At 36.9% G+C, this 19,007-nt stretch overlaps 1 protein-coding gene across 6 annotated transcripts in view; it reads left to right on the top strand.

Annotated features, from left to right (window-relative positions):
- Positions 1 to 774: 774 nt before the first annotated feature.
- The window catches only part of CFAP69 (cilia and flagella associated protein 69), a 65,151-nt gene continuing 46,918 nt past the window's right edge, over positions 775 to 19,007 (top strand). For 2 of the 6 annotated variants that reach the window (XM_053553707.1, XM_053553705.1), the window contains exons 1-4: positions 775 to 1,092; positions 4,863 to 4,922; positions 16,273 to 16,338; positions 18,828 to 18,937. In XM_053553707.1, coding sequence (XP_053409682.1) covers positions 973 to 1,092; positions 4,863 to 4,922; positions 16,273 to 16,338; positions 18,828 to 18,937 — 356 coding nt within the window. In that variant the 5' untranslated portion in view covers positions 775 to 972. Of the gene's footprint in view, positions 1,093 to 4,862; positions 4,923 to 16,272; positions 16,339 to 18,827; positions 18,938 to 19,007 lie in introns of those variants that run through there. The other 4 variants (XM_053553709.1, XM_053553711.1, XM_053553706.1 and 1 more) reach the window with 3 other exon arrangements.

Here is a 19,007-nt window from a genome sequence, read left to right as displayed (position 1 = left end):
AAGATTATCTGGAAGTTTAAATATGATTAAAAGAGTTAAAGGATTTTTAAAAAAGTTTTCGCAGCCATGATGTTTGGAGTTATTAAATTATACTTACGATCATCATGAGAAGCTTTACCCTTCTTGTATTAAGGATACAGTAGATAGATAACAGTAATAGTAAAGATTATGATAATCTTGATTATACTGGGTGCTTATTATGTGCCAAGCACCGCTTAAACGCTATCAGCTCTCATTCCTCATAGCAATCCTATTTTATAAAACAGAAAAGTGGGGATTCCAATAGTTACTTTGTTATAATTTTAGTAATTTGACCTCAAAACCATACAACGCCTTTTGTTGTTGTTGTTGTTGTTAACTACTGGCTGGACCACTAAAGTACAAATGACATTAAAAGCCAGGAATTTGTGAGACTGGTCATTTCTACCGGGCGAGGTAAACTGCTCTGCTTTCAACACTGTCCGTCCATCACAGTATCACCACTGCATACTACCACACCTCTCCACCCACTGATGCTAGTTTTAAGCAAGGCTACCAAGATTAAAACACACTGTGCGCCTAAGGGCCCACTCCTCGCCACGTACGGGGAGTGCTCCCCCTCCTTCCTTCGTCCCTCCTGCCTTCCCCCTGACTCTCGTCCGCAAAAGCACTCAATCCGGAGCGCCGAGGTACAGATTGGGTTTTTGTGTAGTTTGGCTCTCTGGGTTTCCGTAGCAGCCTCCTCTTCTGGCCCCGCCCCTAGCAACGCTCTGGCTTGTGTTGACAACTGACGAGCCGGAGGCGCCTAGGCCTGCTAGTGGACTATTGCGACGCAATGCGGGCGGTGTCGGGGTGACCTAGGCCACGATCGCACCTTCGGGGTCTTTCGCAACTCTAGCGGCTCTCAGGCTGCCTTACATTCTCGGTAGCAAAAGCACACTGTAGAGCCGGAGGATCCCTCCACTCCTCACTCCCCTACCCCTGCACTCAGCCATGTTCACAGCAGAGTCCACTGGGACTGCCGAGGCACCCGTACCCTGCTACAGGAGCAAGTCCATCAGTTCCCGTCCAATCCAGTTGATTGGGGTGGTGACGGAGGACGAGCAGGCCCAGGTATGGAATAGTATGTGCTTTGGGAGGAGGGGGGTTGAGATCTGGTGTGTGTGTGTGTGTGTGTGTGCGTGCGTGCGTGCGTGTGTGTGTGTGACTAAGCCTGAGAGTGTTCAGGGTGGAAATGAGAACCTCAGTGGAGATGGGGGAACCCTCGGGACAGAGGGACAGAAGTTCCAAGAGGTTCCCTCCCTGGAGAACTGCGCCGCCTATGAGGGGCCCTGGCTGTCGTCAACCAGCCTGTCTGGGGACTAATTCGGCATTATCCTGGAGCATTCCACTGAACTGAGTAGGCAGTTTTGCCGAACTACTTTGAAAAGTTGTGGTCGCGAAGAAACTGGGAAGAAAGGAATCATTCTTAGCCAAATTTGATTTGATGACCAGATGACTGTTGCACTTGGTTTTTATACTTAGATCTTTGTTATCAAATGATGTTCTTGAAATAGGTGTAAATTCTCCCATCGTTAAATTTTGCTGTTATTAAAGCCTGCAAATTGGAGGGGGAGAATATGCTGTTAAAATGAGAAATTAAGCGTTTTTTAAAATATGGAATTGGAAGCTGGTTGTTATAGGTTGGGTCGGAGAGACTTGGGAAAAAACAGAACTGATATGTTTTATTGTGCTTGTACTGTATTTGTATTGAGTTTGCTTTGTATTTTGTATTGTATACAAAATACTTCAAGTTGGTCTGTTGGGAAATTTCACCCGCAATGCTAGGCTTGGATATCCATTTGTGGCAGAGGTGTTAAAAAAACCCTGGGTGGTTTATTTCATGCAAAAGTTCCACTGTTTCCCCCAGAGAGCCTTCACCCTAGCTTAAAAGTCATGAATTCTATGGAGGAAACCTTTCCCACCTCACATTAACCGTGTGGTGCCACTGTGGGAATTCCTGTTGAGGCTTCACAAGTCTCAGACTGCGTCAGGAACTCTGTCTCTTGGTCCACAGTCTGGAGCCTTGGGAGAGTTCCTTAGGGGTGGCCAGTTGACTGGGGACCTGGTCTCCCCAAAAACTAGGATTGGAGCTCCCTGAGGAAGGTCAACATTTACACGGTAACCTGCAGAGGAACAGCATTTTTGCATGCGGAGCAGCAGGTGCTAGGGGGATTTACTTAATCTGTCTGTGGGAGAAGTGGCGTGAAAAGAACTTTGGAGAGATCAACACTACCACCATACTCTCAGACACTGGGCAAAACAGGCGAGCAGGTGAATTTGGTTATTGATGCCTTTCATTCTTCCTTTACTTGGTGTAAGAAAATTTGGGCAATGTTATATGAGACAGGCAAACACGGGTTAAATAGTTGTTAAAAAGAAATACTTTAACAACTCATTGCCAAAATAGTTCACAACATACCAAGTAAAGCAAAGAAAGTATGTGTCTGTGTATTCTTTCCCTTGCTTTTCTTTCATAACTACAACTCCTTTCAGGAGTGAGAATTCCAGGAAGAAATCTATCAATTTACATTAAGTTCATATTCTTGCCTTGTTAATAACTACTTCTAAGAGTAGTAACATTTTTGAAGTACTGAGGGAAAAGGTAGTTTCTCCCCAAATGAATGAAGTAGAATAGGAACTTTTTAGAGCTGGTTTGGACATCACTCAGTCTTGGTTTTGGTTTGTGGTTGCTTTTACAAATGAGAACCCTAAACCCATAAAGAGTTCATTGATAGTTACTCAGTTTCTTTACTCAGAGGTGGGGTGGAGAGTTCCTAGAACTATAAATTTAACCTTTGAGACCTCTGCCTCAGGCCAGTGGAGGAAAGACCTTTGGAACTCTTAATGTTTCCAATCTTTTCAAACTATTCCAAACCTGCCATTTTCTCCTCTATCTGTGCTTTGAAGATAGCATATCCTAGTGGCTTCAATTCAGTAAGCCAGCTCCACCACTTAAAGGAGCTGTGTGACCAAAGGCAGGTATCTTAACTTTTCTGTCAAATGGAAAAAATGAGAGTACTCGTGTCCATTGTAAAAACTACATGAAATAACATATAGAGAATTTACACAATGCCCTATATATTAAAAATATGCTGTTATCAATATCATCATCATCATTATCATTCTTTATTCAGGGAGTTAGAGGTCCTAAAAATTACCTGGACCTTAAAGCTAAGGGATTCTCTGGAATTCTTAACATTCCCACTGGCTTCCAGGATGTGCAAGTGAGACTGTGTCCCCCCAGATAACATTTGCTTTAATCCGGAGTTTGTTCTGCTCACTTTATTTCTTCAGAGATATTTCTAAGTGGCTGCTGGAGATTTCTTAATATATAAATTGACACTTTTGCTCGATAGCTGTTTTGTATCATTTTTCTTTATTATATACCTAAATTCAAAGGATTTAAGTTACCCTAGTCTGAGTTTACATCATTGAAGAAATAGGCTTAAATGTTTACCTAAGGCAGCAGGAAAAATGTGTGGATCATTTTGCTCATTTTTAAAATATATATTTAATTTTTCTTTAAGTAGTGAGGTTTTTTTTTCATCTTCACAAAAATAACTTGTAAAAGGCAATCACTACTGTAAGTACTATCTCAGCTACCATAAATGATATTTGCTGAATATTAGATTTTTCTAACTTCACTAACTTTGAAACATTTATAGATGGAATTGTGGAAAATGTAAATGTAGATTATGAGTGAAACTATTAGTCAATGGGGAAAACAACATTCAGAATCTGGCATTTAGAAACATTCAGACATGTTTCTAAGTGGCTGCTGGAGATTTCTTAATATAGAAATTAATCCTTTTTTTGTTTCATGTTGTACATTTTGAATCCTTGTTTCGTGTTACTAATTTTCACAGAAAGACATTCTATGTAAGCATTTGGCCTTTAAATTTTCTATTAATATTTGGTAATGCCTGCTATATTGATTCCAAAGCCTTTGTTTTAATGTTATTTATCATACTCTCAGGTTTCAAAACAATAAAATAGTATTAGAATTTTGTTGGTCTTTTTTTGTTGTTACAAACTTAGGACAAATTGCTTGCCTTTTCTGTCTTGTTTTTCTCATTTGTAAAAGAGATTTTTAGAAATGCCTACCTTCTAGAATAACTGTGAGAATTAAAGTTTAAAGTATTAGTAAAACATTTAGCACAGTACTCAGCATATATACCTTCTCAGTGCCTGTATATGGTAACTACCTTGGTTATTATTAATGACTCCAGTCATTTAAATAAATTCAGGTGATATTTACCAGAACGTTACTAGGTACATTACTAGGGAAAGCCAAATAGAAAGATAGTTCTTAGATGTTTTTTTTAATATTAATTCCAATGCTTATGTGGCTCTGGCTTTCTACTATAAGGTACAGGTAATGTAAAGATAAAGCATTTCAGCCCTGAGAAAGTGGCTATGAAACTTAACCTTAATCATATGTTTAAATCACAAAACACCCCACTGATTATCCTTTCTCTGTTTTCTATTTATATTAATGTTCCCCTCATTCTAAAGAATTCCAAAGCCCTTTAAGAGCAGTGTTCTCAAACTTTCATGTTCATATGGAGGACTTGGAGATCTTATTAAAGATAATTTTATTTTCCAGATCATGAGTCTTTCAGGGCTAATGAAATTTGAAAACATTAAGATTAAATTAAATAAGATGATACTAGAACTTAGGAAGGTCTTTTTATCTCCAAAATGTATTTATTCCTACCAGTTCTCATCTGCTTTTTATTTTTCCCTTACTATGTTCTTGTCATAATATCATAAAATTAACGTGTTTGCTATAATTTCTTGATTTCCATCATATAGAACACTAAGAGTTGTATGTTTTTTAGGGTATGTTCAAGTCTATGGACCTTAATTGTGTCATCAAACTCCTTGAAGAGACTGATGAAGTAAGTAAACTTTGAGAGCAAATTACTCGACTGTATCACTTTAAAACTTTCATTTATCTGAAAGATGACATGAATTCTGTTAAATGTTAGCTCATTTATCTCCTTTTGCTGAAAATATTTCAAACACTATATACCTTAGATTCAACAATTTAGATTTGAATTTAGTATGAATATATTTAATAAAGTAAGAGGGCTAAAGAAGGAAAATAGATTTTCTTTTATATGAAAGACAAACTCCTGGTGGCTGTTAACAGAAAGAATCATCTATCCACGATTAAGTGCTTGTTACCAAGTAGGACTGGAGGAAGGGAGTGGTTAAAAAAAACAGTATCATAATACACTGAGTAAAATTTCCTGATATAAAATCAAGCAATATATGCACATGCACACACACATATACATACTCTCAGATAATTTATTTTGAAAGAAATCTTATATAGAATGTAATAACAATGAAATTATTTTGGACATAGAGTCAAAATTGAGAGTTTAGGTATTGGGAGGAAGTATGACAAATGTGTTTGCACATAAGCTCATATACCACATGATGTTATCCAAGAATTGACTGAACCCCTGAAAGCAGCACACACTAAAAATTATGTGGCAGGTTTTTTTGTTTTGTTTTTTAAATTTATTGTTGCGGATTCATTGAGGGTGCAAGAAACCAGGTTACACTGATTGCATTTGTTAGGTAAAGTCAAAGTCCCTCTTATAATCGTGTCTTGCCCCCAAAAGATGTGGCACACACCAAGACCCCAACCCCCTCCCTCATTCCCTCTCTCTGCTCTTCCTTTCCCCACCCCTCCCTCCTTCCTTCTCTCTCTGCTCTCCCCTTCCCCCACCCCCACCATGTCATAAATTGTCATTGATTTTCCTCATATCAGAATTGAGTACATAGGATTCATGCTTCTCCACTCTTGTGATGCTTTACTAAGAATAATGTCTTCCACTTCCATCCAGGTTAATACGAAGGATGTAAAGTCTCCATTTTTTTAATGCCTGAATAGTATTCCATGGTGTACATATACCACAGCTTGTTAATCCATTCCTGGGCATTTAGGCTGTTTCCACATTTTTTGCGATTGTAAATTGAGCTGCAATAAACAGTCTAGTGCAAGTGTCCTTATGATAAAAGCATTTTTTTCCTTCTGGGTAGATGCCCAGTAATGGGATTGCAGGATCAAATGGGAGGTCTAGCTTGAATTCTTTGAGGGTTCTCCATACTTCCTTCCAAAAAGGTTATATTAGTTTGCAGTCCCACCAGCAGTGTAAAAGTGTTCCCTTCTCTCCACATCCACACCAGCATCTGCAGTTTTGAGATTTTGTGATGTGGGCCATTCTCACTGGGGTTAGCTGGTATCTCAGGGTTGTTTTGATTTGCATTTCTCTAATAATTAGAGATGGTGAGCATTTTTTCATATGTTAGCCATTCGTCTGTCTTTGTTAGAAAAGGTCTAGCTTGAGTGCTTTGAGGTTTCTCCCTACTTCCTTCCAAAAAGGTTGTACTAGTTTGCAGTCCCACCAGCAGTGTAAAAGTGTTCCCTTCTCTCCACATCCATGCCAGCATCTGCAGTTTTGAGATTGTGTGATGTGGGCCATTCTTGCTGGGATTAGATGGTATCTCATGGTGGTTTTGATTTGCATTTATCTAATAGATAGGGATGATGAACATTTTTTCATATGTTAGTCATTTGTCTGTGTTCTTTAGAGAAGGTTCTATTTATGTCTCTTGCCCATTGACATATGGGATTGTTGGCATTTTTCATGTGGATTAATTTGAGTTCTTTATAGATCCTAGTTATCAAGCTTTTGTCTGATTCAAATATGCAAATATCCTTTCCCACTGTGTAGGTTGTCTATTTGCTTTGGTTGTTGTCTCCTTAGCTGTACAGAGGCTTTTCAGTTTAATAAAATCCCATTTGTTTATTTTTGTTGTTGTTGCAATTGCCATGGCAGTCTTCTTCATGAAGTCTTTCCCTAGCCCGATATCTATCTTCCAGTGCTTTTCCTATGCTTTCTTTGAGGATTTTTATTGTTTCATGCTTAAATTTAAGTCCTTTATTCATCTTGAATCAATTTTTGTGAGTGGAGAAAGGTGTGGGTCCAGTTTCAGTCTTTTACATGTGGATATCCAGTTCTCCCAGCACCATTTATTGAATAGGGAGTCTTTGCCCCAAGGTATGTTCTTGTTTGGTTTATCAAAGATTAGGTGGTTGTAAGATGTTAGTTTCATTTCCTGGTTTTCTATGCAATTCTAAGTGTCTGTGTCCCTATTTTTGTGCCAGTATGACACACTGGCACCTTGACCACTATGGCTTTGTAGTACAGCCTAAAATCTGGTATGATGATGCCCCCAGCCTTGTGTTATTACTAAGTACTGCCTTAGCTATACAGGTTTTTTTCTGATTCCATACAAAACGCAGAATCATTTTTTCCAAATCTTGAAAGTATAATGTTGGTATCTTAATCGGGATAGCATTGAATAGGTAGATTGCTTTGGAAAGTATAGACATTTTAATAATGTTGATTCTTCCCAGCCTTGAGCATGGTGTGTTCTTCCATTTGTTAATATCCTCTACTATTTCCTTTCTTAGGATTTCATAATTTTCTTTATAGAGGTCCTTTACCTCCTTTGTTAGGTATGTTTCTAGGTATTTCATTTTCTTTTAAGCTATGGTGAAGGGAGTTGTGTCCTTAACTAGCCTCTCATCTTGACTGTTATTGGTGTATACAATGGCTACTGACTTGTGGACATTGATTTATATCCTGAGACATTACTGTATTTTTTGATGACTTCTAGGAGTCTTGTGGTTGAGTCTTTGGGGTTCTTTAAGTATAAGATCATGTCATCAGCAAAGAGGGAGAGTTTGACCTCCTCTGCTCCCATTTGGATTCCCTTTATTTCCTTGTCTTGCCTAATTGTATTGGCTAGAACTTCCAGCACTACGTTGAATAGTAAAAGTGACAGAGGACAACCTTGTCTGGTTCCAGTTATAAGAGGAAAAGCTTACAGTTTTACTCCATTCAGTAAAATATTAGCCATGGGTTTGTCATAGATAGCTTCAGTCAGTTTCAGAAATGTGCCACCTATGCCTATACTCTTCAGTGTTCTAATTAGAAAAGGATGCTGAATTTTATCGAATGCTTTTTCTGCATCTATTTGTTTTTGCTTCTGTTAATATGGTGCATTTATGGACTTGCATATGTTAAACCAGCCTTGTATCCCTGGGATGAAACTTACTTGATCATGATGTATGACTTTTTTAATGATAAGCTATAATCTACTGACTAGGATTTTGTTGAGAATTTTTGCATGTATATTCATTAGTGAAATTGGTCTAAAATTCTTTTTAGTTGGGTTTTTTCCTGATTTTAGTATCAGGGTGATGTTGGCTTTATAGACGTGTTGGGGAAGATTCCTTCCTCCTCAATTTTTTGGAATATTTCTGTAGTATGGGAATAAGCTCTTCCTTGAAGGTTTGATGGAATTCTGGTGTGAAGCCATCCGGACCAGGACATTTTTTTGTTGGAAGATTTTTTATTGTTTCTTTAATGTCAGTGCTTGAAATTGGTCTGTTCAGGAGCTCTATTTCTTCCTGGCTGAGTCTAGGGAGAGGGTGTGATTCCAAATATTGATCCATTTCCTTCACATTGTCAAATGTCTAGTCATAGAGTTTCTGGTAGTATTCAGAGATGATCACTTGTATATCTATGGCATCAGTTGTTATTTTCCCTTTATCATTTCTGATTGAGATACTAGATTACTAGAGATTTTACTTTTCTATTTCTAGTTAGTCTGGCCAAAGGCCATTATCTATTTTATTTATTTTTTCAAAAAACCAATTCCTTGTTTCATTAATTTTCTGAATGATTCTTTTGTTTTCAGTTTCATTCATCTCTGATTCAATTTTGGATATTTCTTTTCTTCTGCTGGGTTTAGGCTTAGACTGTTCTTTTTCCAATTCCCTAAGATGGATTATGATTTCGTTGATGCGCTCTCTTTCTGTTTTTTAAATATAGGCATCTAAAGCGATAAATTTTCCTCTCAGTACTGCTTTTGCAGTATCCCACAGGTTTTGGTAGCTTGTGTCTTCATTGTTGCTATGCTCAAGGAAGTTAATGATTTCCTGTTTTATTTCTTCCTGCACCCAACTGTCATTCAACAGAAGGTTGTTTAATTTCCATGCCTTTGTGTGGGGTCGAACTTTTTTGTTGGAGTCGAGTTCCACCTTTAGTGCCTTGTGGTCTGAGAAAATACAAATTTTCTCAGAATACACATACATTTTCCTTCTTTTGAAATACAAATAAATTTTCAATTCTTTTGATTCTGTTGAGGTTTGTTTTATGTCCTAGGATATGATCGATTTTGGAGAATGTTCCATGGGGCGATGAGAAGAACATATATTCTTTATCTTTGGGAAGGAGTGTTCTCTATGCGTCTATGAAGTACAGTTGTTCTAGGGTCTCATATAAGTCCCTTATATCTTTGTTAAATTTCTGTTTAGAGGCTCTGTCCAGCTTTGTAAGAGGAGTGTTAAAGTCCCTTGTTAGTATGGTATTATAGGATATCATATTGCTCAGACTGAGCAAGGTCTTTTTCAAGAATCTGGGAGCATTTAAATTGAGTGCATAAATATTTAAAATTGAAACGTCTTCTTGTTGTATTTTTCCCTTGACCAATATAAAGTGACCATCTTTGTCTTTTTTTACTTTAGTTGCTTTAAATCCACATGTATCTGAAAATAAAGATTACAATTCCTCTTTTTTTCTGAATTCTCTTTGCCTGAAAAATTGTCTTCCAACCCTTAACTTGGAGTTTTAATTTGTCTTTTGAAGCTAGGTGTGTTTCCTGCAGACAGCAAATAGATAGCTTGTGTTTTTTAATCCAGTCAGCAATCTATGCCTCTTCAATGAGGAATTCAAAAGTCATTAACATTTATTGAGATAATTGATAAGTGTGGTAGTATTCTATTGATCTTATTTTGTGAGAGTCCATTGCTTAGTTTTATCTTTTGCATCAGTGTGGAAGTTAGGTTCTGTCCTTTAATTTCTGAGTTCTTATTTTGATCCATTGTGATGGTCAGTGTGTAGAACAGGTTGAAGTATTTTCTGTAGAGCTAGTCTTGTTGTGATGAATTTCCTCAGTGTTTGTATATCAGTAAATGATTTGATTGCTCTGTCAATTTAAAGCTTAGCTTAACAGGATAGAGAATTCTGGGCTGGAGATTGTTCTGTTTAAGTAGATTAAAGGTAGAAGACCATTGTCTTCTTGCTTGGAAAGTTTCATTAGTGAAGTCTGCAGTCACCCTGATGGATTTGCCCCTCTAGGTCAACTGGCGCTTATTCCTGGCAGCTTGAAGAATCTTTTCTTTTGTCTTGACTTTGGACAGGTTCATCACAATGTGTCTTGGAGAAGCTCAGTTAGAGTTGAGGTAGGGTCCAATATCCCTCTGAAAGGAGTGTGTCAGAATCTTTGGTGATATTTGGGAAATTTTCATGTATCATATTCTCTAGTATGGCTTCCATTCCCCTGGGGCATTCTTCTTCTCCTTCTGGGATTCCTATAACTTGTATGTTTGAACACTTCTTAAAGTCCCATAATTCTGTCAGTGAACTTTCTGCTTTCTCTCTCTTCTTTTCTGCCTCTTTAACTATCTGAGTTGTCTCAAGAGCTTTGTCCTCTACCTCCGAGATTCTTTCTTCTGCATGGTCTAATCTGCTGTTGATACTTTCTAGTGCATCTTTAAGTTCCCTAATTGACTGCTTCAGTTCCTTCAGCTCTGCTATATTTTTTCTATAGTCTTCATATTGTTCATCTCCTATTTGATTCTGTTTTTTGGATTTCCTTTTGGCTATTTTCCACTTTATCAGCGGTTTCCTTCATTGTTTCCATCATTTCCTTCATTGTTTTCATCATGTGTATTCTAAATTTCCTTTCTGTCATTCCTAACATTTCTTTATAGGTGGAATTCTCTACCTCATGGTCCCTTGGGGGAGGGGGGTGTGCTCTGGACTAGTTTTTCATGTTGCTATGATTTTTCTGATGATTCTTCCTCATGAGTGATTTCTTTTATCTGTTTCCTTGCCCTAATTTTCCTTTCACTTCCTCTTGCTCTTTAAGTTGCCATGCCTCTGGACTGGGGTTTTGATGAGTCCTTTTGGTACAGGATCAGAAGGATGAGAAGATTGAAGAGAAAGAAGGGAAAGAACAAAGGTGGGGGAAGAAAATAAAAAAGAGAAAGGAGAGGGGGGTGGGTAAAAGGGAATATTGAGAAAAAGAAGAGAGGCACAGAAAGAGGGAAAAAGGAGCAATATAAGTGTACAGTAGGGTAGTTTGACCCAACCTTAAAAACCCCCAACCTCTAGGGGTGCCAAGTTGGGTGGTTCCTTGAGGTCATCAATTCTTTGCTAACCTGTTCAGACACAGTACCCCACCTCCACCAAGTATAGAGGAATGACAGAAATGCTATAAATGAAACCAAAACTAGCAAACAGAAAACTTTATGGGGACTTTCATATTCTGCCTTTAGTAAGTGTGGCCCCACCCATTACCCTCCCTCCACCCAAATCTCCCCCCTCCCTTCCCCTTCCTTGGCCCTTTCCTCAAATGCCTACATACAATAACTAAGAAAATGCCATGAAGGCTATGTTGAACAGTTTGATGAGAATATTTCAGATTGTATATGAAACCAGCACATTGTACCCCTTGATTGCACTAATGTACACAGCTATGATTTAACAATTACAAAAAAAGAAAACTTTATGGGGAAAAAATGGGGGGAAAACAAATAATAGGGGTAGAAACACTAGCAAAAATGAAGTTCTAATTGTTGAAAAAGGCAATAATGGGAAATTATATTTAAACTAGAAAATGAAGAAAGGAAAGAAAGAAAAAAAGAAAAGAAAAATCTATAGGGAAAATGTTGAAATAAAAAAAAGCAGTATATATATCTTGCTGAATATTGTCTGGGCAACAGATGATCTTCTGGGGTATGAGATGTTAATCACAATGCTGATATGCCTGTACGAGATGGAGACTGGAGGCCTCTGCTGATTTCTCAAACCCCTCAGGGTAGAAATCCTAAATCTCTCCTCAGCCCACTTAAAAGTCACTTTAAACTGCTAACCTTGGCTAAACAGAAGCTTTCCCAGGAAAGCACTTGTCACTGGGATCACTCCTGAAGTGGCTATCCACTTACCCAGTGTGCCAAAACAGGTCTCACTGTATGCCCCTGAAGGCCAAGGCTGTAAGGCGTCTCAGTCCCCTCCTTTAGGCTACTCAGTCACTAGATTACTTGCTCCTGCCCAATCCTTGCTCTGCCACCCTGAGGATAGAACTTGCCACGGCAGTTCTCCCACAATGGCTCCATGCAGCCCACAGCTGAACACTATTAGGTCCATCTGGCTCAGCGGCTCAGTCTGGAGCCCTAGACAACGCTTAAAGTCCTCCACACTCTTGCCAAAATTTTCCCAAGGTAGTTCAACTTAGTGCCAAGTCCAGAAAAAAACAAAACAGCTCACAGGTAAGGCCTTTCCAGTTTGCAATCTCACTGCTGCTGTACTTACAGCTGCTGGTGGGATTAGACTGAACGAACACATGCAAACACTTGCCAGTTCTCTACTGCTTTTGTCCTCATGGGGTCCAGAAGTCTCATGCTGACTCCCTGTGTTCCCAGAGGGATGTTTCTGGGCAGATCCCACCATCCAGGGATGCCTGGAGCCTTCTTTCCCCAGACTCACAGTGCCCAGTTGCAAGGAAGCTGTTACTCAGCCGCCATCTTGCTCCTCCTATGTGGCAGTTTTTAAAGAAGAGAGCATATTCTTAATAAGAGAGCATATTGTTAATAAGACAGTGGGCTAACCATGATATCGCCTATTAAAACAGAACAATGTCCTATGCTACCACATGAACAGAAGCAAAAACAAAGACCATGTGATCCTTTCAATAGATGCAGAAAAAGCATTCAACAAAATTCATCATCCTTTTCTGATAAGAACACTTAAGAAGGGGCAGGGCCTGTGGCTCAGTGGGTAGACACTAGCCCCATATACCAAGAGTGGCGGATTCAAACGCAGCCCCGGCCAAACTGCAACAAAAAAATAGCCGGGCGTTATAGTGGGCACCTGTAGTCCCAGCTACTGGGGAGACTGAGGCAAGAGAATCACCTAAGCCCAGGAGTTGGAGGTTGCTATGAGCTGTGATGCCATGGCACTCTACTGAGGGCAATAAAGTGAGACTGTCTCTTAAAAAAAGAAAAGAACACTTAAGAAAATAGCATAGATGGGACATCTCTTAAACTAATAAAGCCACCTACAACAAACCCACAGCTAATGTCATACTGAATGGAGTAAAACTGAAAGCCTTTCTGCTTAAAACTGGAACCAGAGAAGGATGTCCACTATCACCATTACTGTTCAACATAGTGTTGGAAGTCCTTGCCAATGTAATCAGGCAAGAGAAGGATATCAAGGGTATCCAAATGCGGACAGAGCAGGTCAAACTTTCACTCTTGCTGATGACATGATCTTATACCTAGAAAACCCCAGGGAATCAACCACAAGACTCCTGGAAGTGATTAAGAAATACATCTCAAGATATAAAATCAATGTCCAGAAACAACCTAAATGCCCACCAACCCAGGAATGGATTAACAAGCTATGGTATATATATATATACATATATATATATATATATATATATATATATATATATACATACATACATACATATACATACCAAGCTATGGTCATTTATATATATATAAATATATATACCATAGCTTGATATATATTATGTGTATATATATGTATATATATAATGTATATATGTGTATATATAATGTATATATGTGTATATATAATGTATATATGGTATGTATATTTATACATATGGTATAAATACATAATATATATGTATATATAAAATATATATATCAAGCTATGATATATATACATAAATATATGTATGTATGAATATATGTGTATATATATACACATAACATACATATATGGTATATATATATTTATGCCATAGCTTGATATATATATTATGTGTATATATACACACACATATTCATACATACATACATACATACCATGGAATACTATTCAGCCATTTAAAACGATGGAGACTTCACATCTTTTTTATTAACCTGGATGGAAGTAGAACACATTCTTCTTAGTTAAGCATCACAAGAATGGAGAGACAAGAATCCAGTGTACTGAATTCTAATGTGAAGGCAGTAGATGAGCTAATACAAGGGGTGGGGTAGGGGAATGAGGAAGTAGGGAGAGGGCAGGAGGGTTGGGGATGGGGTCACAGTGTATGGCACACCTCTTGGGGGCAGGACACAATTATACGAAGGACTTTATCTAACAAATGCAATCTGTAATTCTTTGTACCCTCAATGAATCCCAAACTATAAAACAAATAAAAAATAAAAAAACAAAATCAATGTCCACAAATGAATAGCCTTCATATACACCTGTAACAGTCAACCTGAAAATCAAATCAAAGACACAATACCCTTCACAGTAGCATCAAAGAAAATGAAATATCTTGTAATATACTGAACAATGGATGTGAAGATATCTATAGAGAGAACTATGAAACCCTGAGAAAAGAAATAGCAGAAGTCATTAACAAATGGAAGAACATAACCATGCTCATGCTGGGAAGGACATTGTTAAAATGTCTATTCTACCCAAACAAAAAAATTTTTTTAAGTCTGTACTTTTTTACATTGAAGAAAAAAACTATAAGAATATATATATATATATATATATATTTTTTTTTTTTTGCAGTTTTTTGGCCAGGGCTGGGTTTGAATCCATCACCTCCGGCGTATGGGGCCGGCGCCCTACTCCTTTGAGCCACCAGTGCCACCCAAGAATATATTTTTTATTTCTGTGAAGAATTATTTTTAAATTGAGACTGTCTCTGCGTTTCCTTACAAAAGAAAACTTAACTACCCACAGTGCTCTTCTTAGCTACTTAATAATGTTAGGAGAAAAAAAAAATGTATAGACAATGCTGCAGCTTCTCAGAAACAAAAAGATCAAAAGAGCAGAAAGAATTCAATCATTAAAACATATTATACAGACCTGTGTTCGTTTTCATTTTTAATTAAAGATATTTGGTTTGCACAGAACATTGAGCATATTTTAGAAGTTAAAAATAGAGTTTTTAGAGTAAAATTACCAAATGTGTCTCCTAACACCACCACTTTTTGCTGTATGTTTTTGGACAAACTATTGAAAGTATTTCAGCTTGTGTTTCTTATTCTGAAAGAAAGGGATGATAATAGTGTCTTCCTAATAGAGTCATTTTGGAGAGTATGAAGTGATACGGTATATATAGTGCCTATGTGGTACTCGACATAGAAATAATGCACCATGTACTTCAGCTACTGTTTATATTATTTCTAGAAACAATTACTAATTTATATTAACCTAGTTTTGAGTCCAAATTTCCTAATCAAATTTAAATGATATTTTATTTTTTATTGATACATAATATTTGTACATATTTATGGGGTACTTGTGATATTTTGTTACATGCATAGAATGGGTAATGATCAAGTCAGTATATTTAGGATATCCATCACCTCAGACAGTTATCATTTTTATCTGTTGGGAGCACTTCAGATCCTCTCTTTTAGCTATTTTGAATTATACAACATATTGCTATTAACTATAGTCACATTAGTGTGCTACTAACCATTAGAAGTTATTCCATCTGTTTGTAGTCATTATCCTACTTATCATTATCCTTCCATACACCCTTCCCAGCCTCTTATAATTATCATTCTTTGCTCTGCCTCCATGAAAACAACTTTTAAACTCTGACGTATGAGTGAAAATATCCAACATTTGTTTTCTGTGCCTGGCTTAATTCATCTACCATGATGTCGTACAGTTCCATCCATGTTGCTACAAATGACAGGATTTCATTCTTTTTGTATTGTATTGTGTACATACACCACATTTTCCTTATCCATTCATCCATTGATAGACACTTAGATTGATTCCATATCTGCTATAGTGAATAATGCTTCAGTAAACGGAGGTGCAGGTAACCCTTTGATGTACTGATTTCCTTTCCTTTGGATAAATAGTGGGATCATGAGATTGTATGGTAGTTAGTTCTGTATATGTTTATTTATTTTTGTTCTGATTGTATGATAGTTTATTTTTATCATTACTACTAAAGGAAATTTTTAATAATGCTTACATTAATATAGTAATTAAGAATTACTTGATATTTTAATGTGTCTGCTTTTATATGAAGAATTTTTTTAAAATCTCAACAGATTTAATAACATAAACTAAAATAGATGATTTGTTTTAGGATGATTTAGAAGAAAAACAACTTACATGTGTGAAGAAACTGGTGCAGTGTTACCAGAATGGACTTGTATCCTTTACGTATATATGTATATTCATTTATCCTAAAACAGAATTTCTATTAGAAAACATATTTGTTTCCTACTGCTGCTGTAACAAATTACCATGATTTAGTGTCTTAAAACAATATACATTTATTATCTTACAGTTTTAGAGGGCAGAATTGCAAAATCAGTCTCACTGGGCTAAAGTTAACACGTTGGCAAGGCTGGTTCCTACTTGAAGACTAGAAGAAAACCATTTCCTGGCCTTTCCCAGCTTTTGGAAGGTTCCTGTGTTCCTTGGCTCATGTCCTCTTCCTCCCACTGTATCATTCTCACTAACCTCTGCTTTTGTCATCATATCTCCTTCTCTCTGACCCTCTCCTGCCTCCCTCGTTCCTTTATATAAGTGGTTCTCAACCTTCCTAATGCCACGGCCCTTTAATACAGTTCTTGTGGGTTGCAACCCACGGGTTGAGAACTGCTGCTTTATATGGATCCCTATGATTACACTGGCCCACCTGGATAATGTAGTCACCTTTACCCTTTCCAATCCAATTTTTCTGAAACCTGCATACTACCCAGCTCTTACTTATTTTGGGCAGGAAAGAGGTCGGTGGATTACTTGTAATTATCCTACAGTTTTAAAAAAGAAAAACATAAATATGAACTCACCTGATGATTTTATTATCTATTTTATGTTACATAAAATAAAGTGTTTTTGTCTGACATGGGATCAGAAAGGGGGTAACCACAACTGAAAAGTCCTTTTGTCATGTAAGGTAACATATTTGCAGGTTCCGGGGATTAGGATATGGACATCTTTGAGGAGGCCTTTATTCTGCCTGCCACAGAAAAGATCAAACATTTTGTGTTTTTAATAAAGTATTTTCTATCAGAATAGAAATAGAAGAATCGGTGTAACACAGTTACCTGTGCGGATCATGTCAGTTTCTATAGTTACAGAGAGAGTGGATTTAGTTAGGAGGGCCATGTCCAAATCTTGTTTTCATCAATTTATGTGAGCAGTTTTACCATTGATAAGCTTCTTAACTTCTCTACCCCTGTGAAATAGAGATCATAGTACCTCATGAGCTGGTTAGGATGATCACATGAAGTCATGTACGTGCAAGGGCTTAATAATCTGCGAAACATTGTCTATATGTATTATTCCCCACTGAATACAGCACCCTTAATCAGAACACATGGAAACCAGTGTGTTTTAAAGCTCTCTGTGTGTAGGAACCAGTTCGTTGTTGGGTTTTTTAAATCCATTGGGTATATGCTATCGCAAATTACAATAAAGGTATATTAGGAACATCAGATTGTTACAAAAGTTTTTAGATGTCTCCTCACTTTCTGTACTCTTCTTGTCACAGACTGATGACGTTCCGTTCCAGAACTGACAGTAGTCCATAGCATAGACCATACTGTGAGTCTTATTAATCTAAATGACTTGAGAATTGTCTGACTTGGTCTAAAGAACATCCAGTCTCTAGAAGCCTGCTAGTCAGGGGAATATACCTTAAATTTTTATCTAAATCTTCTCTTACTATATTTTTGCTTTGGTTTTGTCTGGATCTGTTAGCTCAGTCTGAGAGCTTATTGATATCTAGCACACTTTAGTGGTAGCAAGTGATTCCTTTTCCTCTCCTAACCTGACAACTACATTGTTTTTCTTCAGCTTCGATGGTTAATGGCAAATGTTTCTATTTCTGAATGCCTTTCATAGGCTGACTTTAGAAGTTATAAAATTTATCAAACATTAGTTAGGGCGAGTATATTGATCATCTCGCTAGGAAGTTAACAGAGCTTTATACTTTCAGAATACTTAGATTTTCTATTTCTTCCCAAGAAGGTCGAAGATAGAGTATAGAAGCTAGAGGATTCAACCAAGTGTAAGTTATAACTACCATGATTTCTTAGCTGTAAAACAAAATCAATGAAATTTGTTTATGTACCAATAGGACTTTTTAAAATAGGTAAAATAAAGATGTTTTTACCTCAAGATCTAGAAAGGGTACATTTTGTTTTCATACTAGTTTTAAATGAAACAAAATCCCAACTAATTTAAACTTTAAATACAAAAAAAAATGTATCTGTTTTAAATATTGATAGAGTAATACTGTGAAATAAGGTTTTGGTTGCTTATTCCAGGGCATACATGTTTTGGGTGGGGGTGCATTGAAGGATATAATTGAGCGAGCTTAAATGAAAGTTAATTTTTTCCATGTGTTATTTACTCAATACCAGTATGAAGTTATCAATAAACCACATCAGTGTTCTAGTAATTGGTAATTTAATTCCAAAGTTGTGAGAGGAAAAAAATTGAATAAGAGGTTACTGAGACAAAAATTAATATTCCAAGAAAAAACATGGTTTTAACTTTTCCTCTTTAGACTTCAAAGTAAGAATAATTAAAACATTATCTATCATGCTTAAAAAAATAAGTAGAATTCTATAGACTTCCTTGGCAAAAATGCTATAAAGATATTGATCTTAACCAAAAATATTAAAGCCCTTAAGGGATTTAGCCCAGATATTTAAAATTCTGAATCTGTGTGCAAGAAAGATTGAAAATCATCCCTGTTTTTTAGAATCTGCACTTGATATCCTAAAATTATCTGGGTAAGTTGTCTTTATTTTTGTATTAGATGCATTTCGTTATGTTTTTGTATTACAAAGATATTATGCCTTG

Source organism: Nycticebus coucang, chromosome 11 (genome assembly GCF_027406575.1).
Source record: "Nycticebus coucang isolate mNycCou1 chromosome 11, mNycCou1.pri, whole genome shotgun sequence".
Taxonomy (NCBI): Eukaryota; Metazoa; Chordata; class Mammalia; order Primates; family Lorisidae; genus Nycticebus; species Nycticebus coucang.
Note: the sequence above shows the minus strand (reverse complement) of the source record. Positions and strands in the feature narration are given on the sequence as shown.